We start from the raw sequence: 25,906 nt of genomic DNA on the forward strand, positions 1-25,906 counted from the left end.
CATTTTTGCAGGAGATTTAGCGAGCAACGATTACTTTTATAGTTATTACCCCACACCTACACACAGTTAGATATGGTAATACCTGAGAGCAATAAAGAGTATCGAGTGATTTTTGGTCAAGGACAAATTTTGTCTTATTTAGTGTTGAGGTATTTCTCGCCACCTTATGTTGTACAGTATATTTTTAATGCGAGATTTCCAGCTCATTTTTTCATCTATTATGATCGATCAAAATGTATTTTTGTTCATCTTTCAATGTCCACACCCTCAATTTGTATTTGCACGTGTGTATCTTTTCTGCTATCACCAAATAGCATTATTTTAGTTTTACTGAGGCTCAAGGACAGTCTATTTTTACCAAACCATTTTTTTTACTTTTTTAGTATTAACTCTTGTGTGCTTTCTCCAGAACAAAAGGCAGTAGTATCATCTGCAAATAATACTAGCTTTACGTCTTTTGTCACTTTACAGATGTCATTCAAATATAAGTTGAACAGTTTTGGTCCCAGCATTGACCCCTGGGGTGCTCCCACATGTAAGCTATACACTTGCAAATGTGCTTCCTGTTTGCTAGGTAGCTTTTGACCCAATTCAAAACTAACCCTGATTCCGTGCCTTTCTAATTTTGTCATTAGGATGGCGTGATTAATTGTATCAAAAGCTTTTGTCAGATCCATAAATACTGCAGCTGCGCACTTTCTTTGGTCTATAGTGTTGGTAATTTCCTCGGTAATTTCAATCAGCGCCATGGAGGTTGAAATGTTAGCTCTGTATCCGTATTGGCTGTCCGCGAGTAATTTATTCTTGATAAATTTGTCCAACCTGTTGTTGAATAGCTTCTCGATCGAATGGCAGCTTTAAATTGCTTTGCACTCGTATTACCCAATATAGTAGACACAATAAGAGTAAATAAGCCATTTAAGACGTAAATAACACTACCGATCGTGTGTGTCACAGAAAATGTGTACCTCAGTGGCAGGCGGACAGATGTGTAGAGGAACAGGAAGTGACGTCTGAGGTTCAGAGTTGAGTTTTAGCTTGTCGTTGGTTATAGCCCCAACAGTAGCCTGTGTTGTTGTCATGATTATTGTGTTATTATTGTTCCTGTTGTGAGATCATTTAAACATTTTCGAGCAATCGCGTCTGGCCCTTATCTCACTGAACACCGACCCCTAGTGGCCAATGTAGAATACTACACTCGCAATACTACACTCGCAGCTGCTTCTCCTGACTTTTATTTGCATTTTAGTTCACTTAGTTATTTTTATTTTTGACAATGCTTCATTTAGGCGAACAATAGGTACAATTTGCTTAAAGATGCATATTTACTTTTGTAACGGCCACGATGTAGCGAGGGACGACCGTAAACTCAAGCAAAATCTCAAGGCAACGCTTACGTTTTTGCTGCCATCTTTCATAAGCTGAACTGAAAAGTGTTTTATGTACACAAAATGGCCTTTGTCTTTCAAATATCGTTGATGAATGTTTCTAAATCCATCTTGGCGAGCGCTTCATCGGCCTGAGGTACACCTGTGCAATCATCAAGCTGTCTAATCGGCATCTTCATCTGCCACACCTGTGAGGTGGCTGGATTATCTCAGTAACAGAGAAGTGCTAACACACATTTCTGAACAATATTTGAAAGAGAGAGGTTGTTTTGTGCTTGGAAAAAAGTTTTACATGTTTGAGTTCAGCTCATGAAATAAGGGAGCAAAAACAAAGGTGTTGCGTTTCTACTTTTGTTGAGTGCGTACACTGAAGGTGGTTGACAACAACCGGGCCAAGATCCTGTAGGACTTCCAGATCCAGACTGGCATGACCGAGGAAAAGGAGCGTGAAAACCTCAAGAAATAGCAAGGGCTGGGGGCGGTAACCAAGCTGGGTGGATGGCTCCGACAGATACCAGGAACAACATCTGACATCTCTGTCCAGAAGAGCGCAATACTGGGACCAGCTAAGATCCTACGCAGAACCCTCAAGCTCCCGGGCCTCTGGTAGAATACCCCAGCTTGAAGGAGATACCCCCCGCCTGGGTGGCAAAGCAATTTGTCTGTGTTTATGTACATCTATACATGCATGTATGGCTTTTTTCTAACATGGAACACAACAATAACACATAAGGCATTCTCATCAGGGTCAGGCAACGCTGTGACGCTCAGTCTTTGGGAAAGTTGTAGATCACAGTTCCTCTATCTGGTTATTGGAAACTGTTGTCAGAGCTTAACTCCACACCGGAGAGTCTGAAGAGAAGAACATCAATGAAACTAAATAAATAGCTAATGGACACTCAAACACTGACAAATACATCTGTGGAAGAAAAACATGATACTGACACATCCCATAGACGGCACATTGAAGTACGTATGTATGACTGCATGTCATTACTGACTATAATAATAACTATTTCATGCATTTATGAAATGTATTTCCTAAGACATTAAATGATCTGTTCCAGGGTCAACCTGTCACTCTGGTTCCATTAATACTACTCAGTTTGGACTCCAACAACTAATGGAAAAGGTAAAGCTGGAAGAAAAATCGATAGGTCTTGAAGGGGTCAAAAGGTAGGGTAACACTAACCTGTCTCACGACGGTCGAAACCCAGCTCATGTTCCCTAGTAGCGGGTGAAGCCAGACTCATCTGCTTTTCTTCTCGGCTGCCGAGGCAGGGCAGCGCCTTTGTAAAAGGGAATGATGGGACAGCGGTGTGAAGGTTCTTATTTCACACTCAATTCCCCTGCCCTTGTGTTGAAAGTAGGGCTGCCCATCGATTAAAACATTTAATTGTGATTAATCACGTGTTGTTCACAGTTAACTCATAGTTAATTAATCACACATAGACAGATGTTTTTGTCTATTAAAAGTGTACCTTTGAAAGATCATTTTAAAGTTTTTAATACACCTATCAACATGAGACTGGATATTATACAAGATACAAGATACAAGAGAGTTTTATTGTCATGTGCATAGTAAAACAGCAGTTATACCATGCAATGAAAATCTTATTCTGTTCATTCTCCCAAGAAAAGAAATAAATTATGTTTGCTTTATGCATGTTTTTGTTTATTAAACATTCTGTTTTTGTAAACAGCTCAGCAGAAAATGGACCTCAATGTGTCAAAAACAAACGCAATGTACAACAAGTAGACATGGGTAAGGTAAACTGTCCATCACTCAAATATCATCCTCTTCAAGCTAACCATCTCACAAAATATAACTGTGACTAACATTGCAAATCAAGGTTTGCAAAACAACGCCAATAAATGAACCAAACCTCAATGGAGGATCATGAGTCTGAAAGGTAGTCAGTATTACTAATTGTAATTTGCGATGGACTAAAAGTAGTGATGTGTCACCATCAAAAGACTCTTACAACCGACTCTTTGAAGTGAACAATCTGTGGATTTTCGTGTCAGTTTTTGCCGATTGCATTTTTAAAAGTGGAACATATTTCTGTTTCTAGATGTACAATATGCAGCAGGGGTGGCCCAGGGCCACCCTTGGTCACTCTCCAGCCACCCCAGTTGCCACCCCCACAGCTGGGGGATCATTTTGAAAAACGCGGCTCTGTGGTGCAGAACATCAATTCAGCCTAACCGCCTTTTCCGCTTGGATGCATTTCACTGCAGCACACAACAGAAGAGTGCTGCCTATTTTGTGGTGGAGCTGTAGGTAAATAATATCCGTAGCAATATGAGTGGGAAAGTAAACAAGAGTTAAACCTGAAGTGCCGATCAGCATGTACTTCAGTGGGTTTGGCCGCCATGATGGTGAGCAGAATGCAGAAACTATGCATTGGGAACGTCCTCGGCACACTGCACAGCTATTAATTGGTGTAGTAGACGGTCCAAAAGAAGTGGCATAGCTACAGGGTGGCCACATGTGGTCACTCTTCTGCCACCCCACTGGCCATCTAGACAATTAGTTTTAGCGTTTTAGGTGGCTGATACGTTTTTTTTGTGTGCTCAATGTTGGTTTTTTGCCCTCATTGCGGAGCGTTTGGTACAGCTAACACGCAAAATGTCTTCCTCGGAAAGTGAATGTTCGTTTACAAGTGAGCTCAGGGGAAGTTACATGGGGCGGTTAACATCAGAGGCAGGAGAAAAAAGGAGCGCTTGATTTGCTCAACCGCACAGTGTCGGCAATCTCGCCTCATTGGAACATTTTTTAAATTGTCGGTTATTAGAGCTATTTTTTGGTGTTATCAGATTAATCGGTATGACGTCATAAATCTCTCATATCGGCCCGATGATTGTCGGTCCGATAGTTAGCATGCACCCCTGATAAAAAGTCATTTGAATGCAGGTATCCTTACCTGGTAACGCACAAGATGAGCACTCCGTGTGGCCTCCATCCGGCTCGCCTGCAATGAAGGAACAAAGACAAGGAATGACACCATTTCAGCTGATATCGCATATTCCAGATGATGCAGCCTTTCTTTTCACTCATCATTGGCCTCTTTTGTTTCAGCATTTGTTTACATTTTTTACCTGTGCTACTGGTAACAGCAACTGGTGCTGGAGTTAAATTATCTTCGGCAGCAGAATATTCTGCTTGACAATTCCAGTCCACAGGGCGAGTGCTGACTGTCATCAGGCTCATATATGTCTGGATCACATGTCGAGCTTTTTTCAGTGCCTCCTTAGGAGAGCTTTTTGTCATCCTTATCAACCTGGATGGCCTGTCCTAAAAAACAATATGTTATACAGTAACATACAGTACAGTACACACACACGTGCACACGGAATGGATGGATGCTTGTACACAACGCTTACCTCAATCTCTTCATTTATTTCTGATACACATCCTTGGGAGTAAAGATGGTAGATGGCTTTTTCCAGGGTGTTGACATATCTTCTGTTGTCTGAATTCCCAATGTAGCGGAAATGTGTTCTCAGAAGCTCAAGTACATGAGGGAGTGCTGCTTTGATATAACAGATTTGACTCTGTAACGCATATGAATCCCAATCAGCACGACAATATAGAATGATGAACACCGAGGAAATCAGACAAGACCGATCTTGAAGGTGTTCTTCTTTGGCTTTAACAATGGGTAGCGAGATAAAACCACATGCTTCCACAAAGCACGCTGGCCGGGAAGTGCATAACACTTCAACAGACACTTTTGCATTTCAGAAAACAAATCAACAAAACTGAAAACAAATGAACATTTCAGTAAACACATTAACAAAGGCAACAAAGGATTGACATCGGAGTACCATCCAAGCTGGTGTCCGTGTCTCATAAAACAAAAACCCAACTATGTTCCTTTTTTTCTTATCATTTTATTTCTAGTATAATTACGTAGCCTGGTCTGTTACAAGAAAATGCGAAGACAAAGTAATGTATTGTATAGTGTAGTTCGGAGTTGCTATTGGGGGTATATGCTGCACAGGGCAATGGCAGCTGCATGTTGGGTTGGAGACGTCGTGTGAGTGAAGAAGGGTTTTTAAAACGTGACAGTTTTGCATCTGCCTGCAGAATATAATAAAATAAATAGTTAAATAAATAATAATAAAATAACAAAATATATTTTAAAAATTTATTTTATTAATTTTAGTATTTCAAAAAACATTGAAATTTTATTCCTATTAATTTAAGTAAAAACATTTTTTTAGATTATATTAAGTAAAAAATAATAAAATAAAATAAAATTTCCGCCTGCAGAGCCCGCTATTAAAACAACAAGGTGTTATGGTTTTATATCTATGTTGTAACCATGCAGTAACAGGCACATTCATGATAACGTGTAATACTTACAGTATTTTGGTCCTTTTAAGCATTTCTGGAACTTCCTTCCTGGGCGCATCGATTCTACATAGCACCATAGAAAGGAACGCTACACCTAGCGGGAAGTTTTCCGAACTCAAAAACAAAAACACGGCAGCAGTGGAGGCAGCTCCAATACGTAGTGTTAGCTTCCGGTAGTGGCTTGAGGCACTGATGCGCTGCAGCTAGCAGCTAGCCGGTGTGATGTGGCAAGGTGTCACTACTCCAGTAGCGTAGTTCTTCGGCGTAACAATGTTAATAACAATAATAATAACAGTTATAATAACAGTAGCTTGGTTTAATATGCACATCACATTATGTAAATGGAGTGAACGCACAGAAAAGAGAAAGACGTGTTCATGATTGTGGATGATGGGTGAAATTCCAAAACAGTGTAGTTTTCCTTTAATTTGTTTCAAGTTTTGTTAATTTGTTTTCTGAAATGTAAACGAATTTCACAGTTTTGCACTTCCCAGCCACCGTAACAGAGCTCATAACATCTTCAAAGCAATGCAAAGCAGAAGGAACAAATAATACAAATTCCTATGTTTTTAAATATAATATTAATTATTTGGACTTTGTTAGTCTTGCGACTCAAAGCGGCACCGTTTCCAAACACTTACCAAATTCATATGTTCGGTGAAAGGGTATATTATAAAACACCCGCGGTCCAACTGATTGTCAATCTATGGAGGGATAAAAGGAGTTTAGTTTCCTTTTACAAACACAATCTGCAAAATCATTTCATAGACAGGATAAATGACCTTTTTTAGTGCACGTCAGACAGGTTTCAAATGAAATACATAGGGATTTAGATTTAGGCCAACAAACATAACTAACATAAACGTGATGCATGTGCATGATTTCTAGGAGATGGCTGCCCCCACCAGTTAGCCTTTGTGTTTGTTTTTGTGTATTTGACTGTATTGTATGAGCTGTGTTACCAATGGAAGTCCATAGTAATTTGATAACTTGTAAAAGCAAAATCAAAGATTAATTACGGGTTCCGATAAAAATGAAACTCATTTTTGTCAAACCGATAATTATTGGAGCGATATTGAAGAATTATGATGTTATACCAATAAATCTTTTTTTTTTTAAATGCTCCAGTGAGGTGAGATTAACCGTACCGTGGCTCTAAGTGGTTTACTAGTCGACAAAAGCCGTGATCTTGAATGACGGCTGGTCATCCGGTACAACTAGCTTTCATTATGGCGTTTTCGTAGACTTTCAAAACATCGCATTTCAGGTGGCTTTGATGTGGTTGATGTGTCGTGTTTGCAGAACATTTGATGCAAGTCCCACACAACCAACGCCATGATTGTTTACCTTTTTAGCTCAGCAGAGATGGGGACGACACAGAAAAGGAGCACTTGATTTGCTGACCTTAGCCCAGTAACACACACCACACTACGGGTAACCTAGACTCATTTGGGAGTTTTTAAAATTATCGGTTATCGGAGGTATTTTTTTAATGTTATTGGATTTATCGGCATGACTTCATAATTCTTCATATCCGCTCTATTATCGTGCACCCCTAATTTACATGGTTTCCGAGTTACAGGTGACTCTGTGAGGATAACCATAACTGTGATGTGGCCCACGGTAAAAACGAGTTTGACGCCCCTGGCTTAAAAGCAGAGTGTCTTGTCGAGTCTGACACCCAGACTCATAACCTGAGGGGAGGGAGACACGGAAGAATTAATTAGGATTAGGATTAGGAATCAACTATAATGGAAAAACTTTTGGCTAGTGTGGACTTGGTACCTACAAGTAGGATTTTGGTTTTATGACATGTAGAGTTGTATGAAATTGGATGGAGCTGGGTGTCATCTGCGTAGCGGAGAAAATGTCTGTTAAACGTATGGAAACTATTGCCAAGAGGTAGAATGAATGAAGAGCAGGGGCCCCAAGACGGAGACCTGGGGCACACCAGAAGAAACAGGGCACAGAAGGGAGTGCGGTCGGAGCTGTGGTCAGATCTCAGAGGATGTGGATGGTGAGGAAACGGGATGTTGTTATGGCTTAACGACGTGCATATTTTGATAACTTTGATAAACACAATTTGGTGGTTTGATGGGTAACACTTGAACTTTGGACGTTTATGTACAATGCAGGAGTATTTTAATGCAACATGATATCTCTGATGTGCTCATTGCAATATTTGCAGGGCATCATATATAGTAATACTTACCAGGCGATTGAGGCTCCGAAGGTGCTCTTGTGTTACCGAGTGCCGGCATGGGCCAGGAACACCACCCAATGCCAGGTGAAAGCATAGGATGAGAAACAAGCACAGATACCGAGCCTGAAGAAAGAAGATTCAATGAGGGAGAATAAGTACGATGCAATCCAAAAAGCATCATACAAGCCGAAGTATCAGACCGCTCGTGCCGTATCCAATCTCCTTTTTGGCTCAAAGCTGAAATGTCGCACACCCTTTTGTTCAGGAATGCTCTGCGCTGCGTACAGCACCACTTTTGCATTTCAACTTTCGGCTTTACAGACGCCATGCCGATTATGCTGGCAGCGATTGTGTTGGTTGTGGTAATGGCATCTACTGAAACACACGGCCGTATCCGTAATGAGAAAGGTCACTATTAGGGGTGTCACAAGACTTCGCATCACGAGATCTCGCGAGATTAACACGTAACAAGAAAAAAACTGTTTCGTGGGCAGGAGGCCTGGGACAATAATGAATTAATCACACAATAAATGAAAATAAACTGGATAATTTTGCCAGCCTCAATATATTGTCTGTTTTCCTCATCCCTCGCCTCCAGACAGGCAGAAAGAGAGGTCACTCTCGCGTTTGTTCCATAGTACAATGCCATAAATCGACTGAGCCCCTTTGTCTCGGTGGGTGGAGGCGGGGCGGCTAGCATGCACACAGAGTGAGGAAGTGTGCGTCCTCATAAAGAGCAACGCAAGGTAACATCGTTCAAAGTAACTTAGTAGCTTGCAATATATTGTCATACATTTTTTAAAAGTAATGTTCAAATTTGGTCTCATCTCGTAGACCCAATCTCGAGTGTCTTGTGACACCCGTAGTAACTATAGCACCACCTGTGCCCCCACCCCACTCCTTCTCCATTTAGTCACTCTGCAGCTCAACCTACCAAAGTGTAAAATAAATATCGGTCACATTTTACTATAAGGTACACAAAAATACAGTAGTTACTGAGGAACTATTGAGGAACTAATGAGTAGTTAGTGATTTAGAGTAGTTAGTGAGGAACTAATGAGTAGTGGTTAGCGTTAGGTAGGTTCGTTCCTCATTAACTACTGTAATTTTGTGTACCTTATTGTAAAGTGTTACCTAAATATCAAATTTCAAGCACAACTTCTTAAAATATTTATCTTTTCATCCCCAACCACAATGTGCCCGTTCAATCACAACAAAAAATAGTGTATGAATAATTTCGGCCCTAACTATTAATTGTTGTTTTCTATTTTTCCTTGCGAGTCGCTATTTCTTGTGTTTGTTCTTTCCCATGCTGCTATTTATACTGCTCCTCACTAGAATACAATAAATGTGGTCAGTGAGAAATGTGATATGCTTGTTCATGTCCTGTACGCGCTGGCATGTCTAATCTGTTGTCAGTAAGAACAATATGGGTTGTTGTTTTTTGTTGTTGTTGCTGTTCACTGATGTGCGCCGCAGCCATCATGTAGAACAGCGCTGTATTATTAAAAGCACAGTGTGACATCATACCTACGTAAGTACTATGAAATATGAAAAAGTCCCTGAAATAGTATTGTGCACACTCAATCATCATTGTTTGTTTCACCATGTCTTCCTGTCGCGTGATACAGACTTTGATAGAAAGAGTTTGATTCCCTAACCGTAACCTAAGACTAAGCCAAGCAAACAATGAAAGTGAGGGCTGTGGCACCCCCTGATTGGACTAGTATAGTATACTATACTATACTATACAGCCGCCCCTCGTTTATCACTGTTAATGGGTTCCAGCCTCGACCTCGATGGATGAGTTTCCGCAAAGTAGGATTCAATATTAATAAATGGAATACGTTGAAAGAAGTGTAACATCTGATTTAAAAACAGTGACAGCGTCCAATGCTTTCGAGTTCAAGGGGGATCAGGTCCAACAATTTTAATTCATCTTGCAGAGAGTTCCATGCAGAGAGAGCAGCAAAACAAAATGCCTTTTTTCCCCAGTTCTGTGAAAACATGAGGGACAGTCAGAGTAAAAAAAGCCAGTGAATTGTAGCCTGTAACGTCCATGATTCCTAGCAAGGTAAATTCCGAGATACGATGGGACCATCCCAAGTACTGCTTTGTAAATAAGTCAGCCAATGAGTGGATATCCTGTCAGATGGGATGACCATTCCGTTTTTTTATACAAACTGCAAAAATGGATTACATTTTTGCATCCAGTGACAAATCTCAGAACACAATGATACACAATGTCCAGAAAACACAGACATGTGACTGGAGCATGCATGCATAGTACATCACCATAGTCAAGCAGTGGAAGAATGGCTGCTGTAAACGATAATTGTCCTACAAATTATTGCAGTTAAAATAATATTATTGTCAACATTATTTTCTGACCATTTTTTCATGTGGCATTGTGTCTTGTTGGCGATGACCTCAGGATACAAAGTCGAGTAACCCGGTGCCGGTAAAAAATATTTATTTGGTACGTTTTGCAGCGCAGAAAAGGGATCCAGCAACAGAACGGGCTACAAAGTAGGAACCAAACAAACACAATCAATGCTCAGAACTCTGAACTAAATAATCAGGAACACAAATTGGCAGTAGGTGCAAGTGATGAAAAAAGTGAAAGCGACCGAGAACAGAACAAAAACAGGAAGAACGACAAATAAAGGCATAAACGGAGACAAAAAGAGTATTTAACATTGTAATTGTAATGTCAAGAGCTTTTAAATAAAATAAACAAACATAATAAAATAAACAAAAAAGACAAAACCCCCAATGAAAATAAAAAGGGCTCTCAGTCTCTTTTAGGAAAAAATGCACAGATTTTTTTTTTCATTTTCGTCATTGCCTGCGTAGTGACAAAAAAAACGGAAAAATCCATCCATTTTCTTACACTTATGCAGGTCCAGGTCACGGGGGCAGCAGTCTCAGTAGGGAACTTCCCGGTCCCCGGCCACCTCCTCCAGCTCCACCGGGAGGACAACAAGGCTTTCTCAGGCCAGCTGTGAGACATAATCCCTCCAGCATGTCCGAGGTCTGCCCGGGGGCCTTCTCCTGGCTAGGCATGCCCAGAACACCTCACCAGGGAGGCGTCTGGGAGATATCCGGACTAGATGCCCGAGTAGATGCCTACTCTGAGCCCCTCCCGGATGACCGAGCTCCTCACCCTATCTCTTAGGGTGAGTCCAGCCACCCTAGGGAGGAAACTCATTTCAGCCGCTTGTATCCGCGATCTCGTTTTGGTCACAACCCAAAGCTCATGACAGTAGGTGAGGGTGGGAACATAACATAGATCGACTGGTAAATTGAGAGCTTTGCCTTCCAGCTCACGACGGTCCGGTACATTACTGTAGATGCTACACCGATCCGCTTATCGACCTCATGCTCCAACCTTCCCTCACTCATGAACAAGACCCTGAGATATTTGAACTCCTCCACCTGGGGAAGGACCTCATTCCCAACCCGGAGGGGGCAATCCACTCTTTTCCGTCTCGGATTTGGAGGTGCTGAGTCTCATTCCAGAAGCTTCACACTCAGATGCAAATCTTCCCAATAGACACCGAAGGTCACAGCCCGATGAGGCCATCAGGACCACATCGTCTGCAAATAGCAGAGACGAGATCTTAAGGTCCCCGAACTGGACTCCCTCGACGCCTTGGCTGCGCCTACAAATTCTGTCCATGGAAATTATGAACAGAATCGGTGACAAAGGGCAGCCTTGGCGTAGGCCAACCTTCACTGGAAACAGGCTCGACTTACTACTGGCAATGTCAACCAAGCTCCTGCTCCAGTTGTACAAGGACCGGATGGCACGTAGTAGCACGTCACCAATCCTGTACTCCCGGAGCACCCCCCACAGGACACCGCGAAGGACACGATCAAATGCCTTTTTCAAGTCCACAAAGCACATGTAGACCGGTTGGGTAAACTCCCATGTACCCTCCAGTATCCTCGCAAGGGTGTAGAGCTGGTCCAGTGTTCCACGACCGAGACGAAAACCACATTGCGTCTCCTGTAGCTAAGGTATGACTAACGGTCGTAACCTTCTCTCTAGTACCCTGGAATAGCCTTTCCCAGGGAGGATGAGTGTGATCCCCCTATAGTTGGAACACACCCTCCGGTCACCCTTGTTGAAAATGGGGACCACCACCCCGGTCTGCCAATCCAGAGGTAATGTTCCTGACTTCCATGCAAGTTAAAGAGATGTCAGCCAAGACAATCCCTCAACATCCAGAGCCTGGAGGAATTCAGGGCGAAACTCATCCACCCCCGGACCTTTGCCACTGGGGAGCGTTAAGGAGATGCAGGCCGATGCAATTTCAATGGTAATTGTAAGATGTTTTTTATGACACACTTATTTTGTCTGCACAATTAGACAGGATGTGGCGCCCTTATTTTGAAGACCGGAAGTGTATTGTGTGTGTTGAGACTGTCTGACGGTTAAGACGAGCTAGGAGCAAAAATAAACGTGCCTCTCGTCTTATTTTGCTGAAAACCTGCACAACGTCTGCGGGCGTGGTAAAACGCTCGCTTCCATTAACAAGCGGTAAAAAGTAACACGGTGTAAACACACTCGTAGAGCCTGAGTCATACACACTCAGTCGCACTATGCTAAACTACGCTAACCCAGCTAGCATTCCATTCACGCTGTGAAGTGTGTTTACGATTTTTCAGGCCGCCGTATCGCCGTTCCTTCTTGTCATGATGATCTGTTTGGTAGAGAGAGAGGAGGAAATCAAACATGCATGCACGTCAATAGTTTTTTTAAAATTTATTGTGCGGTTAATTGATTTATTGATTGTCGTGACAGGCTTATTGGTCAATTTAATTGTACTCTTTGCTGGAGAAGTGCTGTGAGACATACATATATATATATATATATATATATATATAAAATCAGATGTTATGTATATCTACAGTGGTATGAAAAAGTATCTGAACCTTTTGTAATTTCTCACATTTCTGCATAAAATCACCATCAAATGTGATCTGATCTTTGTCAAAATCACACAGATGAAAAAACTGTGTCTGCTTTAACTAAAACCACCCAAACATTTCTAGGTTTTCATATTTTAATGAGGATGGCATGCAAACAATGACAGAAGGGGGAGGAATAAGTAACTGAACCCTCACATTTAATATTTTGTGGCCCCCCCTTTGGCAGCAATAACTTCAACCAGACACTTCCTGTAGCTGCAGATCAGTCTGGCACATCGATCAGGACTAACCTTGGCCCATTCTTTTCTACAAAACTGCTTTAGTTCAGTCAGATTCCTGGGATGTCTGGCATGAATCGCTGTCTTGAGGTCATGCCACAGCATCTCAATGGGATTCAAGTGTGGACTTTGACTTGGCCTCTCCAGAACGTGTATTTTGTTCTTCTGAAACCATTCTGAAGTTGATTTACTTCTGTGTTTTGGATCATTGTCTTGTTGCAGCATCCATCCTCTTTTTAGCTTCCACTGTCTGACAGACGGCCTCAGGTTTTCCTGCAAAACATCCTGATAAACTTTTGAATTCATTTTTCCATGAATGATTGCAAGTTGTCCAGGCCCTGAGGCAGCAAAACAGCCCCTAACCATGATGCCCCCTCCACCATGCTTCACGGTGGGGATGAGGTGTTGATGTTGGTGAGCTGTTCCATTTTTCCTCCACACATGACGTTGTGTGTTCCTCCCAAACAATTCAACTTTGGTTTCATCAGTCCACAAAATATTTTGCCAAAACTTCTGTGGAGTGTCCAAGTGCCTTTTTGCAAACATTAAACAAGCAACAATGTTTTTTTAGACAGCAGTGGCTTCATCCGTGGAGTCCTCCCATGAACACCATTCTTGGCCATTGTTTTACATATAGTTGATGTGTGCACAGAGATATTGGACTGTGCCAGTGATTTCTGTAAGTCTTTAGCAGGCACTCTAGGGTTCTTTTTTACCTCTCTGAGGATTCTGCGCTGAACTCTTGGCGTCATCTTTGGTGGACGGCCACTCCTTGGTAGAGAAGCAACGTTTCCAAACTCTCTCCATTTGTAGACAACTTCTCTGACTGTCGATTGATGAACATCCAGACTTTTAGAGATGGTTTTGTATCCTTTCCCATTTTTATACAAATCGACAATTCTTGATCGCAGGTCTTCAGACAGCTCTTTTGAGCGAGCCATGGTGCACATCAGACAATGCTTCTCATCAAGACAATTCTTACCAATTCTGTGTGTTTTATAGTGGGCAGGGCAGCTTTAAACCACTCCTCAGTGATTGGGCACACACCTGACTTGAATTGTTTGGTAAAAATTGGTTTCAATTGCTCTTTAAGTCTCCTTAGGCAGAGGGTTCAGTTACTTATTCCTCCCCCTTCTGTCATTGTTTGCATGCTATCCTCATTGAAATATGAAAACCTAGAAATGTTTGGGTGGTTTTAGTTAAAGCAGACACAGTTTTTTCATCTGTGTGATTTTGACAAAGATCAGATCACATTTGATGGTGATTTTATGCAGAAATGTGAGAAATTCCAAAAGGTTCAGATACTTTTTCATACCACTGTATATAATGCACACATTTTACATTTTAGAAAAGTTGTGTCTGTCAATGATTAAATGAGAAGAGACCCACATTTTTACTGAAAAAACAGCTTGTCTCAACAGCCGCTCAGAGCAATTTGTACAAGTGACAGAAATTTGTGGTCTTTTCTGTAAAAATCAATAAAAATCAGTAATCATGACTTCAAAGCAAGCATGGTTTATGCTTGGAAATGAGACCGTGGACTTGCACAGTGTATGTGTTATAGAATTAATGCGATTATCACCACCTTCCCTGAAGAAATACGTTTTAAAAAGCATCAAATAAGGAAAATTACAATAATACGGTGTTGTACAATGAAATGTGACAAACACACGGACCTGAATTCATCAACCTGTATGTGCCTGTATGTTTATACTACTACAGTGTATACTATACTATAATACTGTATGTGTTTTTGTACTGTGGGAGACAGAGTAAGCCAGAGTATACAGTGAGATCTATGCAAGCACAGGAAGAACATGCAAACTGAAGCCATAATAAACAAAAATAGTTTGACTGTGAGGCTGCGGTGATTACTTGAATCGTCCTTTCCTGAGGAAGGATTGGCTGAGGTGAAGTACCAAGGTCTTTGCTGACAGAAATCATTTGGGAAAAAAAAGCAAACATTACATTTCATGGGGATTTCACAATCCTGAAACAGCTCATAGCTTGTAAATATACCTATGATTCTATGACATTACAAAATGATTCAACAGATTGGTGTATTTTGAAGACATGAAGGCAGCATCTCTCTTGTGTTCCAACTGCACCTGGCTGACTACGAATCCACACAAATGTATGACGCAAAATGGCATGCATGCATTTATTCTGAAATAAAGATACGCAGAAAGACAAAAAAAGCCAAACCAATGAATGCAAATGCAATCATTTAGCATGAACTTCAAATACGCATTCATTCCATATGGAGGATTTTCCCTTCTTTCCAACTGCAAATGTTGACAGGCATGATTCATTCCCGAGCGAGCACATTTATGAAGCATGAAAGGTCAGTTGGACGTGGCTGTTAAACAGTCACGACTTCATGATTTGACAAGTGTGATGCAGCGTGTCAAAGAGTCAATCTATTCTTCCCATATAATTCTTTTCCACGTAGAAACAAATCAAACAGAATGTGACCTTGAAGCCTGAATTATGATTCAGGGTCGCCCTTCTGACGGCGTCTCAATCCATCTTTGGCGCGTGACTCCACCAAAACTAGTCTCTTTGACTATACTGCTTCCGTTGTAGCCAAGAACAATGGCCACAGCGATGTTGTTGGAACTGGAACTAATCAATGTGGAACATCAGTCGCTGATAATGTACATGTTCCTCTGAAACTGCTAATATTCAGACTCCTCAAGTTGCACCACTGGACTTTTTGGCCCTTTGACGGAAGGGACAAATGGAAATGATGTACTAAGACTAGACTGTACTGCAAAATGGCTTTGCTCTTTTGCTTACATCTTAGCTGTCAAACAATGCTAATTGTAGTATTTACAGTGTATCTACTATTATAATGGTAGTATTTACTCTCCTGATCAAAATGTTAACACCGAAAAATGTCAATAATTTACTGTTGGATCTTAAGGAGGTTCTAAGCAGAGCTTAAAAATGAAAAAAGAAGTGACAGTAGGACAAAATGTTTTTTGAGTAAGCAGTTGAAAGTAAAATGGGTTTGAGCACGCTTGATGCCAGCTTTTCCAGGAGGCTTGTGGCAATGTTGCTCCAGGTTCCACTGTCTGGAACTGATGTCCATTTTTGTAAACTTTCCTTGCCATCCATCCCCACATGTGCTCAATTGGATTTAGATCAGGGGAACACGCAGGATGGGCCAAAAGAGTGAGCTTAGTCCTCTGGAAGAAGTTCTTTGTGAGGTGGGCATTGTGAACTGCAGCCAAAGCCAATCGTTACCACTCATACGGGGGCCTTCAGTCATGCGGGATGCCCCCTGCAACATCTCCACATAGCCAGCTGCCGTTTGGCGCCCCTGCACAACCTGAAGCGCCATTGCGCCATTAAAGGAGCATGATGGCGCCCCCTCCTCTGTGCCGTGTGGAAAACATCTCAGTAACTACTGTACTCATTAGTTACTCATTAGTTGTTTATTAGTTCCTCAGTAACTTTTATTAACACATTTATGTGCTTTAGTCATTAGTTCCTCATTAGTTTTCCATTAGTTCCTCTGTAACTACTGTATTTTTGTGTACCTTATTGTAAAGTGTGGCCTTTTAAACAACAGTATTTGATGAAAAATGTTTATTTTACCATCAGGCTACTACATACACCAACAGGCAAAGTATAATTATGGTACTATTCACTAAACTTTCAACTCGTCGTGGTAAGAGCTATTTTCAAGCTTTTGAACTTTTTAAACAATCCGCTTTTAGTACATAATTTCCTGCATGTATAGAACTTCTTTTGCGAATGTAAAGTGCAAGAATTTCAGATGAACATGTACACATTTACAGTAGAGATGCTCTCTATACAGTATATATTTTTTTACTTTCTGCTTCTCCATACTGATATGTTACCAATAACCAATAACTTTTTGATATCTACTTTTTTCAAACATAGATTTAACTGTAGTTTGTGCACACCTGGAGGTAAGAAGGAAGAACTGTACCTGTTGATTTGCCCTAATCAAATTCAGTATCATGACATCACTACTACCACATCAATACTATCAGGAGAACCAGAGTATAGAGCGCAGGGAGCCACCTGCTGTGGCCCAGCAAGGTGCACTGTATTAGGGCACACGCTCCAAGCAGCCGGTGTGATGCCACGAAGTTCTCTGGCAAACCTTTTGCTCTTTTCAAACGCCGGGGCACAACAAGCCCCAGGCGTCGTAGCGATGTGGCGTTTGAGGTGGCTGACAAGTTTTTTGTGTGCTCAATGGGTTTTTTTCCCCCCTCATCGTTGGAGCATTTGCTACGAAATGTTTCGGAAAGTAGTGATGTGTGGATTGGCACTTCCAATACCAGGTCTTCATGCTCTAAAATTGATGCTCAGATCAAAACATGGATACTTTTGAAACTTCAGTCATTTGAGGCAATGAAAACATTTGTCTTTTGGAACGATGACAGAGCCATGTGTCCCTTGTGAATAACGTTTCCATTGTCACAGTAGTTCTTAATAATTAATAATTTTTTTATTATTATTTTACTTATTTTCTCTTTTATGATTTGAAATACCACTTTCACATATTTGATATGATTTAGTCTTCTGTTTTTTCTGTTGTTGTTTATTATCTTGGCTATACTGTAAACCACCCCACTATCTCAATGTACTTCAGGGTTTAAAATAAATAAATACACAAATTCAATTGATTATTAAATTATGAATGTATTTAAATTGAAAATGAATTTCAATTACTATTTTATTTAATCAATAAATTATGCTATGATCTGAAATTTACCAGACCTCAGCTGAATTTGCACAAAGTCTCAGTATCGTGTCGGTATCGCCGATACCAGCCTGAATTTGACTCTGTATCGGATTGGAAACGAAATCTGTGGTATCACACATCACTATCTGAAAGTGAATGTTTTACAGGTGAGCTCAGGAGAAGTTAGGACAGGCCGTTAACGTCACATGCGGGAGAAAAAAGGAGCGCTTGATCTGCTCACCATCACAGTACGGGTAATCTGGCCTCATTGGAGTGTTTTTTTTTAATTGTAGGTTATCTGAGCTATTTTTAATGTTATCGGATTTATCGGTATGACGTCATAATTCCCTGATATCGGCCCGATAATTCACGGTCCGATAATTATTGTAAACCCCTTATTTACATTAAAAGTGATACATAAATTAGCTCCAGCTCCAATAACATTCTCTTGTCTCTTTAGTCACCTTTGCTCAGTAGCGGCAAAGTCATCAACGCCATGGTGGTTGCTCACTGAGTTGACTCACCAGAAAACACCCCCCCTAGTGTTTCAGCAGAGAACTGCACAGCGCACACTCAACTCTGACACAGAATGCCATCAGAAGGGATCATGTCACGACTATGCAGAAGCGTAAACCAGCCTTAAGTGTACAGGAAGACTTCACTGCATGAAGGAAACAACGGACGGGGCCGTGCAGCAAAGAATCTTGGATAAAGGCCTTCTGGTCTCAGCCAGAACTCTCAAGATGGGTCATGGATGTGTCCTCCAGCATGACAATGGCCAAAACCTGAGTTTTTTTTTTCTTCTCTCAAAATCTCTCGAAGCATGTTTATATTTCATAACTAGCTTTCATCTGTTCTATGTGAACAAGAAATCCTTCACAGCTTCACAAGCATGATTGCACATTTCATCAGTCTTGTGTCACGGATCATCCTTTCATTTGACACCTTCAGGGTGCGTGGACACAATTCAAGTCCATATGCTATTTCTACAAAGAGGAAGCATGTGCAGATGACATTCATTCCTGTTCTTATCTGAAGACAACTGCAACAATGGAAATATTGAAATATCCCTTAAGTCTAAATAAGAATAGTGTCAATTCATCAACTAGGCCGCCTAAGTTGTTAGGAAAAAATCTGCCTATGAGAAGTTTGGAAGGGCTTGCTTTGAGCCAGTACAATACCAAGGCCTGTTGTTTCCATCTTATGAAAATGATATTTTCTTCAAAGAAAGAATACTCCATTCACTATCTCTTCCCGAGGGAGTTGTGTTATTTCATTTTCATTTTTTATGACTCTTATGCAAACTACGCCACATTCTAAGGGTGGACTAACACTGGGCTAATTGCTTTGAATGCTTAACGCTTGTTCCCCTGACCAGCCTGCTTGCCCGTGTAACCCGCCCTGCTTCACACTGCCCGATCCGGGGCTCGAACACAGGACCTTTGCAATGGGAGACGAGAGCGCTGACCACACGGCCAAAAGCCAGGACTGTCGACCGCGTGTTCAGGCAGAGGGAGTGAGGTTTTACCGACGTACACTTGCGCATCCGTTACATCAGCACTCGTGCTCACGCTGCAGTCATTCATGTCCAAAGACGCTTACATATGTCATCCCTTTGTGATACGACACAGCATTACTACACCTTGCCAGACTCTGTAAGTAACTCTGTAAGTTTTGCAGCAGCTGCTTGTTTAGTTTTTGCATGTGCATACAACAGCCTTGTGGGACGCCAGCCCAGCAAGAAAGTGTGTGCTTGTTTTCTAACTGCTAGATTAGATTGCATCCAGCAGAGGGCACTTCTTGAAAAATTCCAATGAGAGGATTTAGCAAGAAGCACAGCATGGTGTATTGTATTGAAAGCAGCTTTTGGGGCTTATTTTTATCAGCATAGAGTGCGCTTTTTGAGTAAGTGAATAAAATGTCTGTTAATTAAATGCTAGAATCTTGAATCTTAAAAAATCTTGAACAAACCGCAACGCCCGTGCTTGTGATTAAGGAAGATGTAGTCGCAGATGCAATTCCAACTGCATATGTAAGATATTTTTTATGACAAGCTTATTTTGTTTACACAGTAAGACATGGGGAAAACGGCGCTCTTATTTTGAAGAGGGCCAGAAGCGCGTCCCTCTGTTCCGTGTGTGTTGAGAATGTTTGTTTACGGCTAAACAAACATGCTTCTCGTCTTTTTTCACTCAGAACCTGTACGTCGTCATCGGGCATTGGAAAACGCTCCGGTAAAACACAATGCGGTAAAAATATACTCAGCCAGCCCGAGTCGCACACACACAACCGCACTAGCATGCTAAACTAAGCTAAACCCGCTAGCTTCCATTCTCGCTCCCCAACCATTTCCACATGTTTAGGTCAGGAGGGGGCGGTTTAGTGTTTGTAATGACATTCCACCACGATTGAGCCATCTGCCGGGGAAATACTCCTCCAAATGAACGTTCCTTCTCCTCACAATGACAACATTCATTCACGTTATGTCAATATCCACGAGATTCCGCTTTAAACAGTACCGGTAAATTACGTTTTTGTTGGCCAATTCCAAGATTTCGCGCGGCTGTGCAGAACCAATCATGTTTCCGGTACGGCTCTTACGTCGTTGGTACGCACAACGTACAGCTTGCGTGTAGTTCTTGCAACCTTTATACGAAGCCCGCATGGAACGCAAGGTCAGTGCAAGTTTGATGGACGTTGACTTACGTTGACTTACGTGCGTCGACTGTACGAATGACGCAAGAGTGGTACGTCCGAGCAGCCTCAGATTTCGTGCACACTCACAGGTTGCACATTAGGTGCGTGGTGATCTTACTCCTCTGTGGTCACCACGACTACGTTCTCCACGAGCAAAACCCCCCCCCCAAAAAACGCAAAAAGTCGTACGTCCGGTTGTGACCTCGGGTTAATTGTGTGACTATGCACTTCTCTGCTATTTTTGATATGATTAGTAAAATACTTATTGGCTGATAGTTCCCTGGTGTTGTCTTATCGCCAGCCTTGTCTGGAGAGTCTGCTGGCCATGCAACAACGGGGATGTTTTCAGCTTCCAGGAATTGTGTACAGATCCTTACAACATGGGGCCGTGCATTATCATGCTGCAGAATGAGGTCATGGTCATGGATGACTGGCACAACAACGGGCTTTAGAATCTCGTCACAGTATCTCTGTGCTTTCGAAATGCCGTCAATAAAATCCACCTGTGCTCATAGCATAACCCAACATCACTAACTCCTAACGGGCGCCATACATGGGAGACCAGCAAACCCAGCGAGGCGACGAGCGACTGTGACCGGCTACACCGGTGAGCGACGCCTTCCCATCCAGAGCGAATTGTACTGGTCTCCCACGGTTTTGATTGGCTGTCAGATGTGGAGGGACTATGGGTGTATCAATGTAGTTCGGAGGAGGAAAAGCGTCTGGTGTTGATGGAGTACTCTTGCTAATACCAGATCCTGCTGGTATTGAAGATAAACTTACATAAATGTCTGTGGAAATTAAACTTATCTGATATGTTTATTTTTTTGCGAAAGCGATGAAAAGTTGAACATTTTTCAACTTTCTGGGATCGCGTCGCAAGCCAGCATCTGCACGATGACATGCACGAGCACAAATATTTACACGCACAAACTTCGCGTGTCGCTTGGTTGGACGGCGACTCGCGATAACCGCCAAACGAGCAGGTTCCATTGAAAATGAATGGAGTATCTCGCGATCTCGCCTCCCGCGTGTGGCGCCCTGAACCCCAAACCGGACCAGCAAATGGTTCAAGTGAGCATCCGCTCATCCAGAGTAGTGAAACTTGCACTTCAATTACAGTTCAATTATTAGTCCTTGTTAAAAATGTCCTTGCACAGTTTCGTCATTCACTAAAATATCAAGGTTACACAAATCCCGGAACAAAAATCTTAAGAGTAGGGGAAAACTACAAGTATTCCTATTTTGTGGTGGATTTTAATCACATTGTAAGAAGAAACGAAACACAAAGAAACAACAACAAAAAAGTCAGCAGTTTACCGAAAGCTGCTTTTAATTCAAACGGGCTGTTCGTCACATGACCAAAACCAGAACATGAGTGCCAAATATGCATGAGAGTTCAGGTCCTGGTAGGACAAACCAGAGGAAGTGTTTGACACAACAAAATGGCTAACTTTGTTGTGATTTCAGTTCCACACTTCCAAACATCTACCACACGCACTGGTGGCGGATGCCAACAGCAACATCAGAGCAGAAGAGCAAGAGAAAAGCAGAAGGAACGACCACCACAGATGTGGAAGATGAAGTCCATCTTGGAGTGCAGAGTGCCCGCCTACACTAGGGATGGGCTACAGCACACCACGGAGGCATCATTCACAGGTCCTGCACAAAAAGGGCAATCCTAGCAGCGCCCACAATTCTCATAGGACTGGATTCTGAACAAGAGCACAACCAAAAATGTGTGCACATACCGAACAGTCATTTCCTAACTATGAAAAACCACAGTGAATCGTGATTGTTTATTTAGAATGACACATTCTAGACATTATGCAGTAAGTCAGGGATAGGGAACCTAGGGCTCGACAGCCACATGTGGCTCTTTTGATGACTGCATCTGGCATGACATTTTAAAGTTACAGAAATCAGTGTTAAAAAAACGTTCTTATGCATTTAATCCATCCATTTTCTACCACAACGCGGGTTGCCAGAGCCAATGCCAGCTGCCCTTCGGATATTTTCCGGGTCAGTCACCAAAACCTGATTATTACTGGATAAAGCGGTAGCCTACCAGGGTCATTGAGAGGTCAAGAAGTAAACTTCCCTTTTTTAATCAAATATCATAGCTAGCTAATTCTGCAGAGCAAACCCTTTTGGTGAAGAAGATGGTGAAAAGAAATATATTTACATGTATTTATTATTGGTTAGCTTAGGTATAACTGTGTTTAAAAACAATAAAATCAGAGACTTATTACATTCTAAAATAGGCAGTCTTGCTTAAAAATGCATACACTTTAGATGTTTTCAGTGTTAAAAAATATGATATGGCTCTCATGGAAATTTTACAATTTTTGGTTTTCATGGCTCTCTTAGCCAAAAAGGTTCCCGACGCCTGCAGTAAGTAAACCAGGTTTTCCTTCTAACCTCAGTCTAACGTGAAAGGAAAGGAAAACTGTACTTTTTTTGGAATTTTGGCCATCATCCACAATCCTTATGTTAGACATAAAAACATGTCTTTCTCTTTTCTGTGCGTTCTGAAGACCTAAAAAGAGCAAAAAAAAAAGGCAGGTAATTAAAGCGGCGGTCCCAATCTGGCATACTTGCAAGTGTGTGCGGTCTGTCTGCGTCGAGGCTACGGATACGTCATAGTTCCCCCATATTGTGATTCACACCTTTCCAAGCAGCATGGGGGCGCTAGTATCCCGCCTGTAGAAGGAGCCCATCCGCCACACATCCTGACTTGAGCGCTGAACACAAAGCGCAGAACCCGGTATCTCTGCGGTGGAATGGGTGGCATCTTGAGGCAGCAGCAGCAGGGACATCTGGAGAACCTCGGAAGGTCGTTCTATATATACCCCCCCCTCGACATCAACTGCCGTTTATTGCACTTGCATGCACTTACAACATAAGAGTGAGTAAGGACACCGTAGGTGAGCAGCACATCTAAGTACGATGACGTGGCAATCGCAGCAAGCACGCTGTAAGCATGTACAACTCACTGACCATGTGCGCAACGTATGATTGTACGATACACGCAACCGCTCATGGTCAGGCGTGGCGTGCGGGCCACGTACTTACACCTTACGCAATCATTTTGGTCATTTTAAGCATTACTGGAACTTTCTTCCTGGGCGCCTTGATTTCACATATCAACATAGAAAGGAACGCTACACCTAGCGTTAACGTTTCCAAACCCAAAATCAAAAACCAGCAGCAGCGGCGGCAGCTCCAATAGGTAGCTTTACCTTTTGGTAGTGGCCTGAGGCATTCTAAGTGCGGTGAAGCTAGTCGCTAGCCGGCTAGTAGCTAACCGTTGTGGTGTGGCAAGGTGTCACTACGCCAGTAACGTAGTTCTTCGACATAACAACGTTAATAATAATAATGTCGGTTAGCTTGGTTAATATGCAGGTCACATCATGGAAATGGAATGTTGTTGGCCGTTTTTGGAGGTTTTCTCAGAGGGCTTTATAGGCGGAATAGGTGCAGCCCATTACGAGCATTCTTAGCTGCCTCTTTTCGGCTGTTTTTTATTAGGGCTGACAAAAATAACACGGCGGTAAATTTATTTAATAAAATGTTCATAATTTTCTGTGTGTAATTAACGCATGCGCACCAGAGCAAGCACACTGCTCTGTTATGATGGCAGAAGGAGGCACAGCGTTGCATCCCCACAGAGACACACACAGTGCGATGCTCTTCTCTAAACTTTAGTTTTACCAGAACACATCAAGAGCAGTGCAATTCCAACACAACACATGCATCTCCGACTCACAAACATGTTTCTAGTCTGTTCTTCTCCAGAACGCGACATCATTCTTATTACAAGAAAGCGAGATGCATTCAGGAGCACTCCGAACATCACAAAAACAGCTTTATAACGTGTGTATGTGTGGTCAAAATAAAAAGGAAGACAAAGAAAAACATGACGTGGATATTGGATATTGTTTGCAGCGTCTGCAGTAATGCAGTCGCTGTACCGGACTGTTGTGGTGAAGAGAGAGCTGAATCGAAAGGCAAAGCTCTCAATTTACTGGCCGATCTTTGTTCCCACCCTCACCTGTGGTCATGAGCTTTGGAAGAACGAGAGTGCGAATATAAGCGGCTGAAATGAGTGTCCGAGAGATAGGGTGAGGAGCTCAGTCATCCGGGAGGAGCTCAGAGTAGAGCTGCTGCTCCTTCACATCGAGAGGAGCGAGTTGAGGTGGCTCGGGCATCTAGTCCGGATGCCTACGGTGTTCCGGGCATTCCCAGCCGGGACAAGCATTCTCATGACCTAGGACTCGCTGGAGGGATTATGTCTCACAGCTGACCTGAGAACGCCTAGGGGTGGCTGAAGGGGTGGCTGGAGACCGGAAAGTGTAGACTTCCCCACTGAGACTGCTGCCCCCGCGACCCAGACTGGGATATGCGAAGGAAAATGGATGGATGGATGGATGGATGGATGGATGGATGGATGGATGGATGGATGGATGGATGGCTGGACGGATATTGTTCTCACGCATTTCGTAACTCTTAATGCTGATATACAATTTGTTGCATTTAACTATGCTGGGAAATCCCAGAAAATACACTGAACACATGTAAATTTACCTTACATTACGTGATGTCTTTGAATGCAACCCCTCATTGCTCATAATAATACAACTAAAGTGTGATTCAAATGTTAGTGTAGGCAAATAGATTTTTAGACATGTGCCCTGTCTTTTAGCTTGATTTAAATTTTCACTTCCTTTGGAGCTGTTAATATATACATTTATCTAAATATATGTCATTTATATTTCTGTTAATAAAATACAGTAAAAATGGCCATATTTCAGACATAGTGGCAAAATTGTGATTTTTTTTTTGTTTGATTTTATATCTTTAGAAGGCGCAGAAAAGAGAAAGACGCGTGTCCATGTCTCACATAAGGACTGTGGATGATGGGCAAAATAAAACAAAAAAAAAGTGCAGTGAAGCAGTAGTGAAAATGTATCTCCAAAAACAAGTTGAAGATGTTGGTCTCGCCTCCCGATCCCATCCAACTGAAGCTATGCATAAGTGGTGCACGGCAACCATGTCTGACAGCACACCTTCACAAGTCTCGCGTCAAAGGCAATCACACACCTAGACATTGTTTAATCTATCTCAATGAAATGTTTAATCTGTGTTCAACAAACACAGATTAACCATACTTAAAACTTGTTTACTCTGGCGGCAATATCTTTGTTGTGCTCCAAGTCTAAGCTAACAATATGCGTGTTTTATCATTTCTTGGAAAAATGTCATGTGACATTGGCCGAGCTGCAGGCTCTCGTTTTTCTTAAACCCCCTTTAAGT

The 25,906-nt window shown here is 42.0% G+C and overlaps 2 protein-coding genes across 2 annotated transcripts in view; one reads left to right on the forward strand and one right to left on the reverse strand.

Moving 5' to 3' along the window:
* golt1a (golgi transport 1A) overlaps positions 1 to 23,863 on the forward strand; it is a 32,296-nt gene extending 8,433 nt beyond the window's left edge. Inside the window, exon 6 of the mRNA XM_054785978.1 lies at positions 22,061 to 23,863. The gene's annotated coding sequence lies outside the window, so the exon portion shown is untranslated. The remainder of the gene's footprint in view (positions 1 to 22,060) is intronic.
* LOC129186275 (uncharacterized) lies at positions 173 to 23,409 on the reverse strand. The gene is made up of 8 exons (XM_054784366.1): positions 23,260 to 23,409; positions 7,964 to 8,077; positions 6,393 to 6,455; positions 4,776 to 4,946; positions 4,491 to 4,686; positions 4,316 to 4,363; positions 2,581 to 2,677; positions 173 to 2,240 (listed from the first exon to the last, which is right to left on the reverse strand). Exons 1-7 carry the CDS (start codon positions 23,407 to 23,409, stop codon positions 2,616 to 2,618), a joined length of 804 nt encoding a protein of 267 aa, XP_054640341.1. The 3' UTR covers positions 173 to 2,240; positions 2,581 to 2,615.
* Positions 23,864 to 25,906: the final 2,043 nt, after the last annotated feature.

The sequence above is a fragment of the Dunckerocampus dactyliophorus genome, chromosome 8 (assembly GCF_027744805.1).
Source record: "Dunckerocampus dactyliophorus isolate RoL2022-P2 chromosome 8, RoL_Ddac_1.1, whole genome shotgun sequence".
In the NCBI taxonomy this organism is placed as follows: Eukaryota; Metazoa; Chordata; class Actinopteri; order Syngnathiformes; family Syngnathidae; genus Dunckerocampus; species Dunckerocampus dactyliophorus.

Coding starts and splice junctions, on each gene's coding strand:
- LOC129186275 (XM_054784366.1), bottom strand. CDS start 23,409: ATGTCCCTGCTGCTGCTGCCTCAAGATGCCACCCATTCCACCGCAGAG. Junction 4,947..6,392: donor TCACCGAACATATGAATTTG/GTAAGTGTTTGG, acceptor TATGCGTTACAG/AGTCAAATCTGTTATATCAA. Junction 4,687..4,775: donor AAATAAATGAAGAGATTGAG/GTAAGCGTTGTG, acceptor ATTGTTTTTTAG/GACAGGCCATCCAGGTTGAT.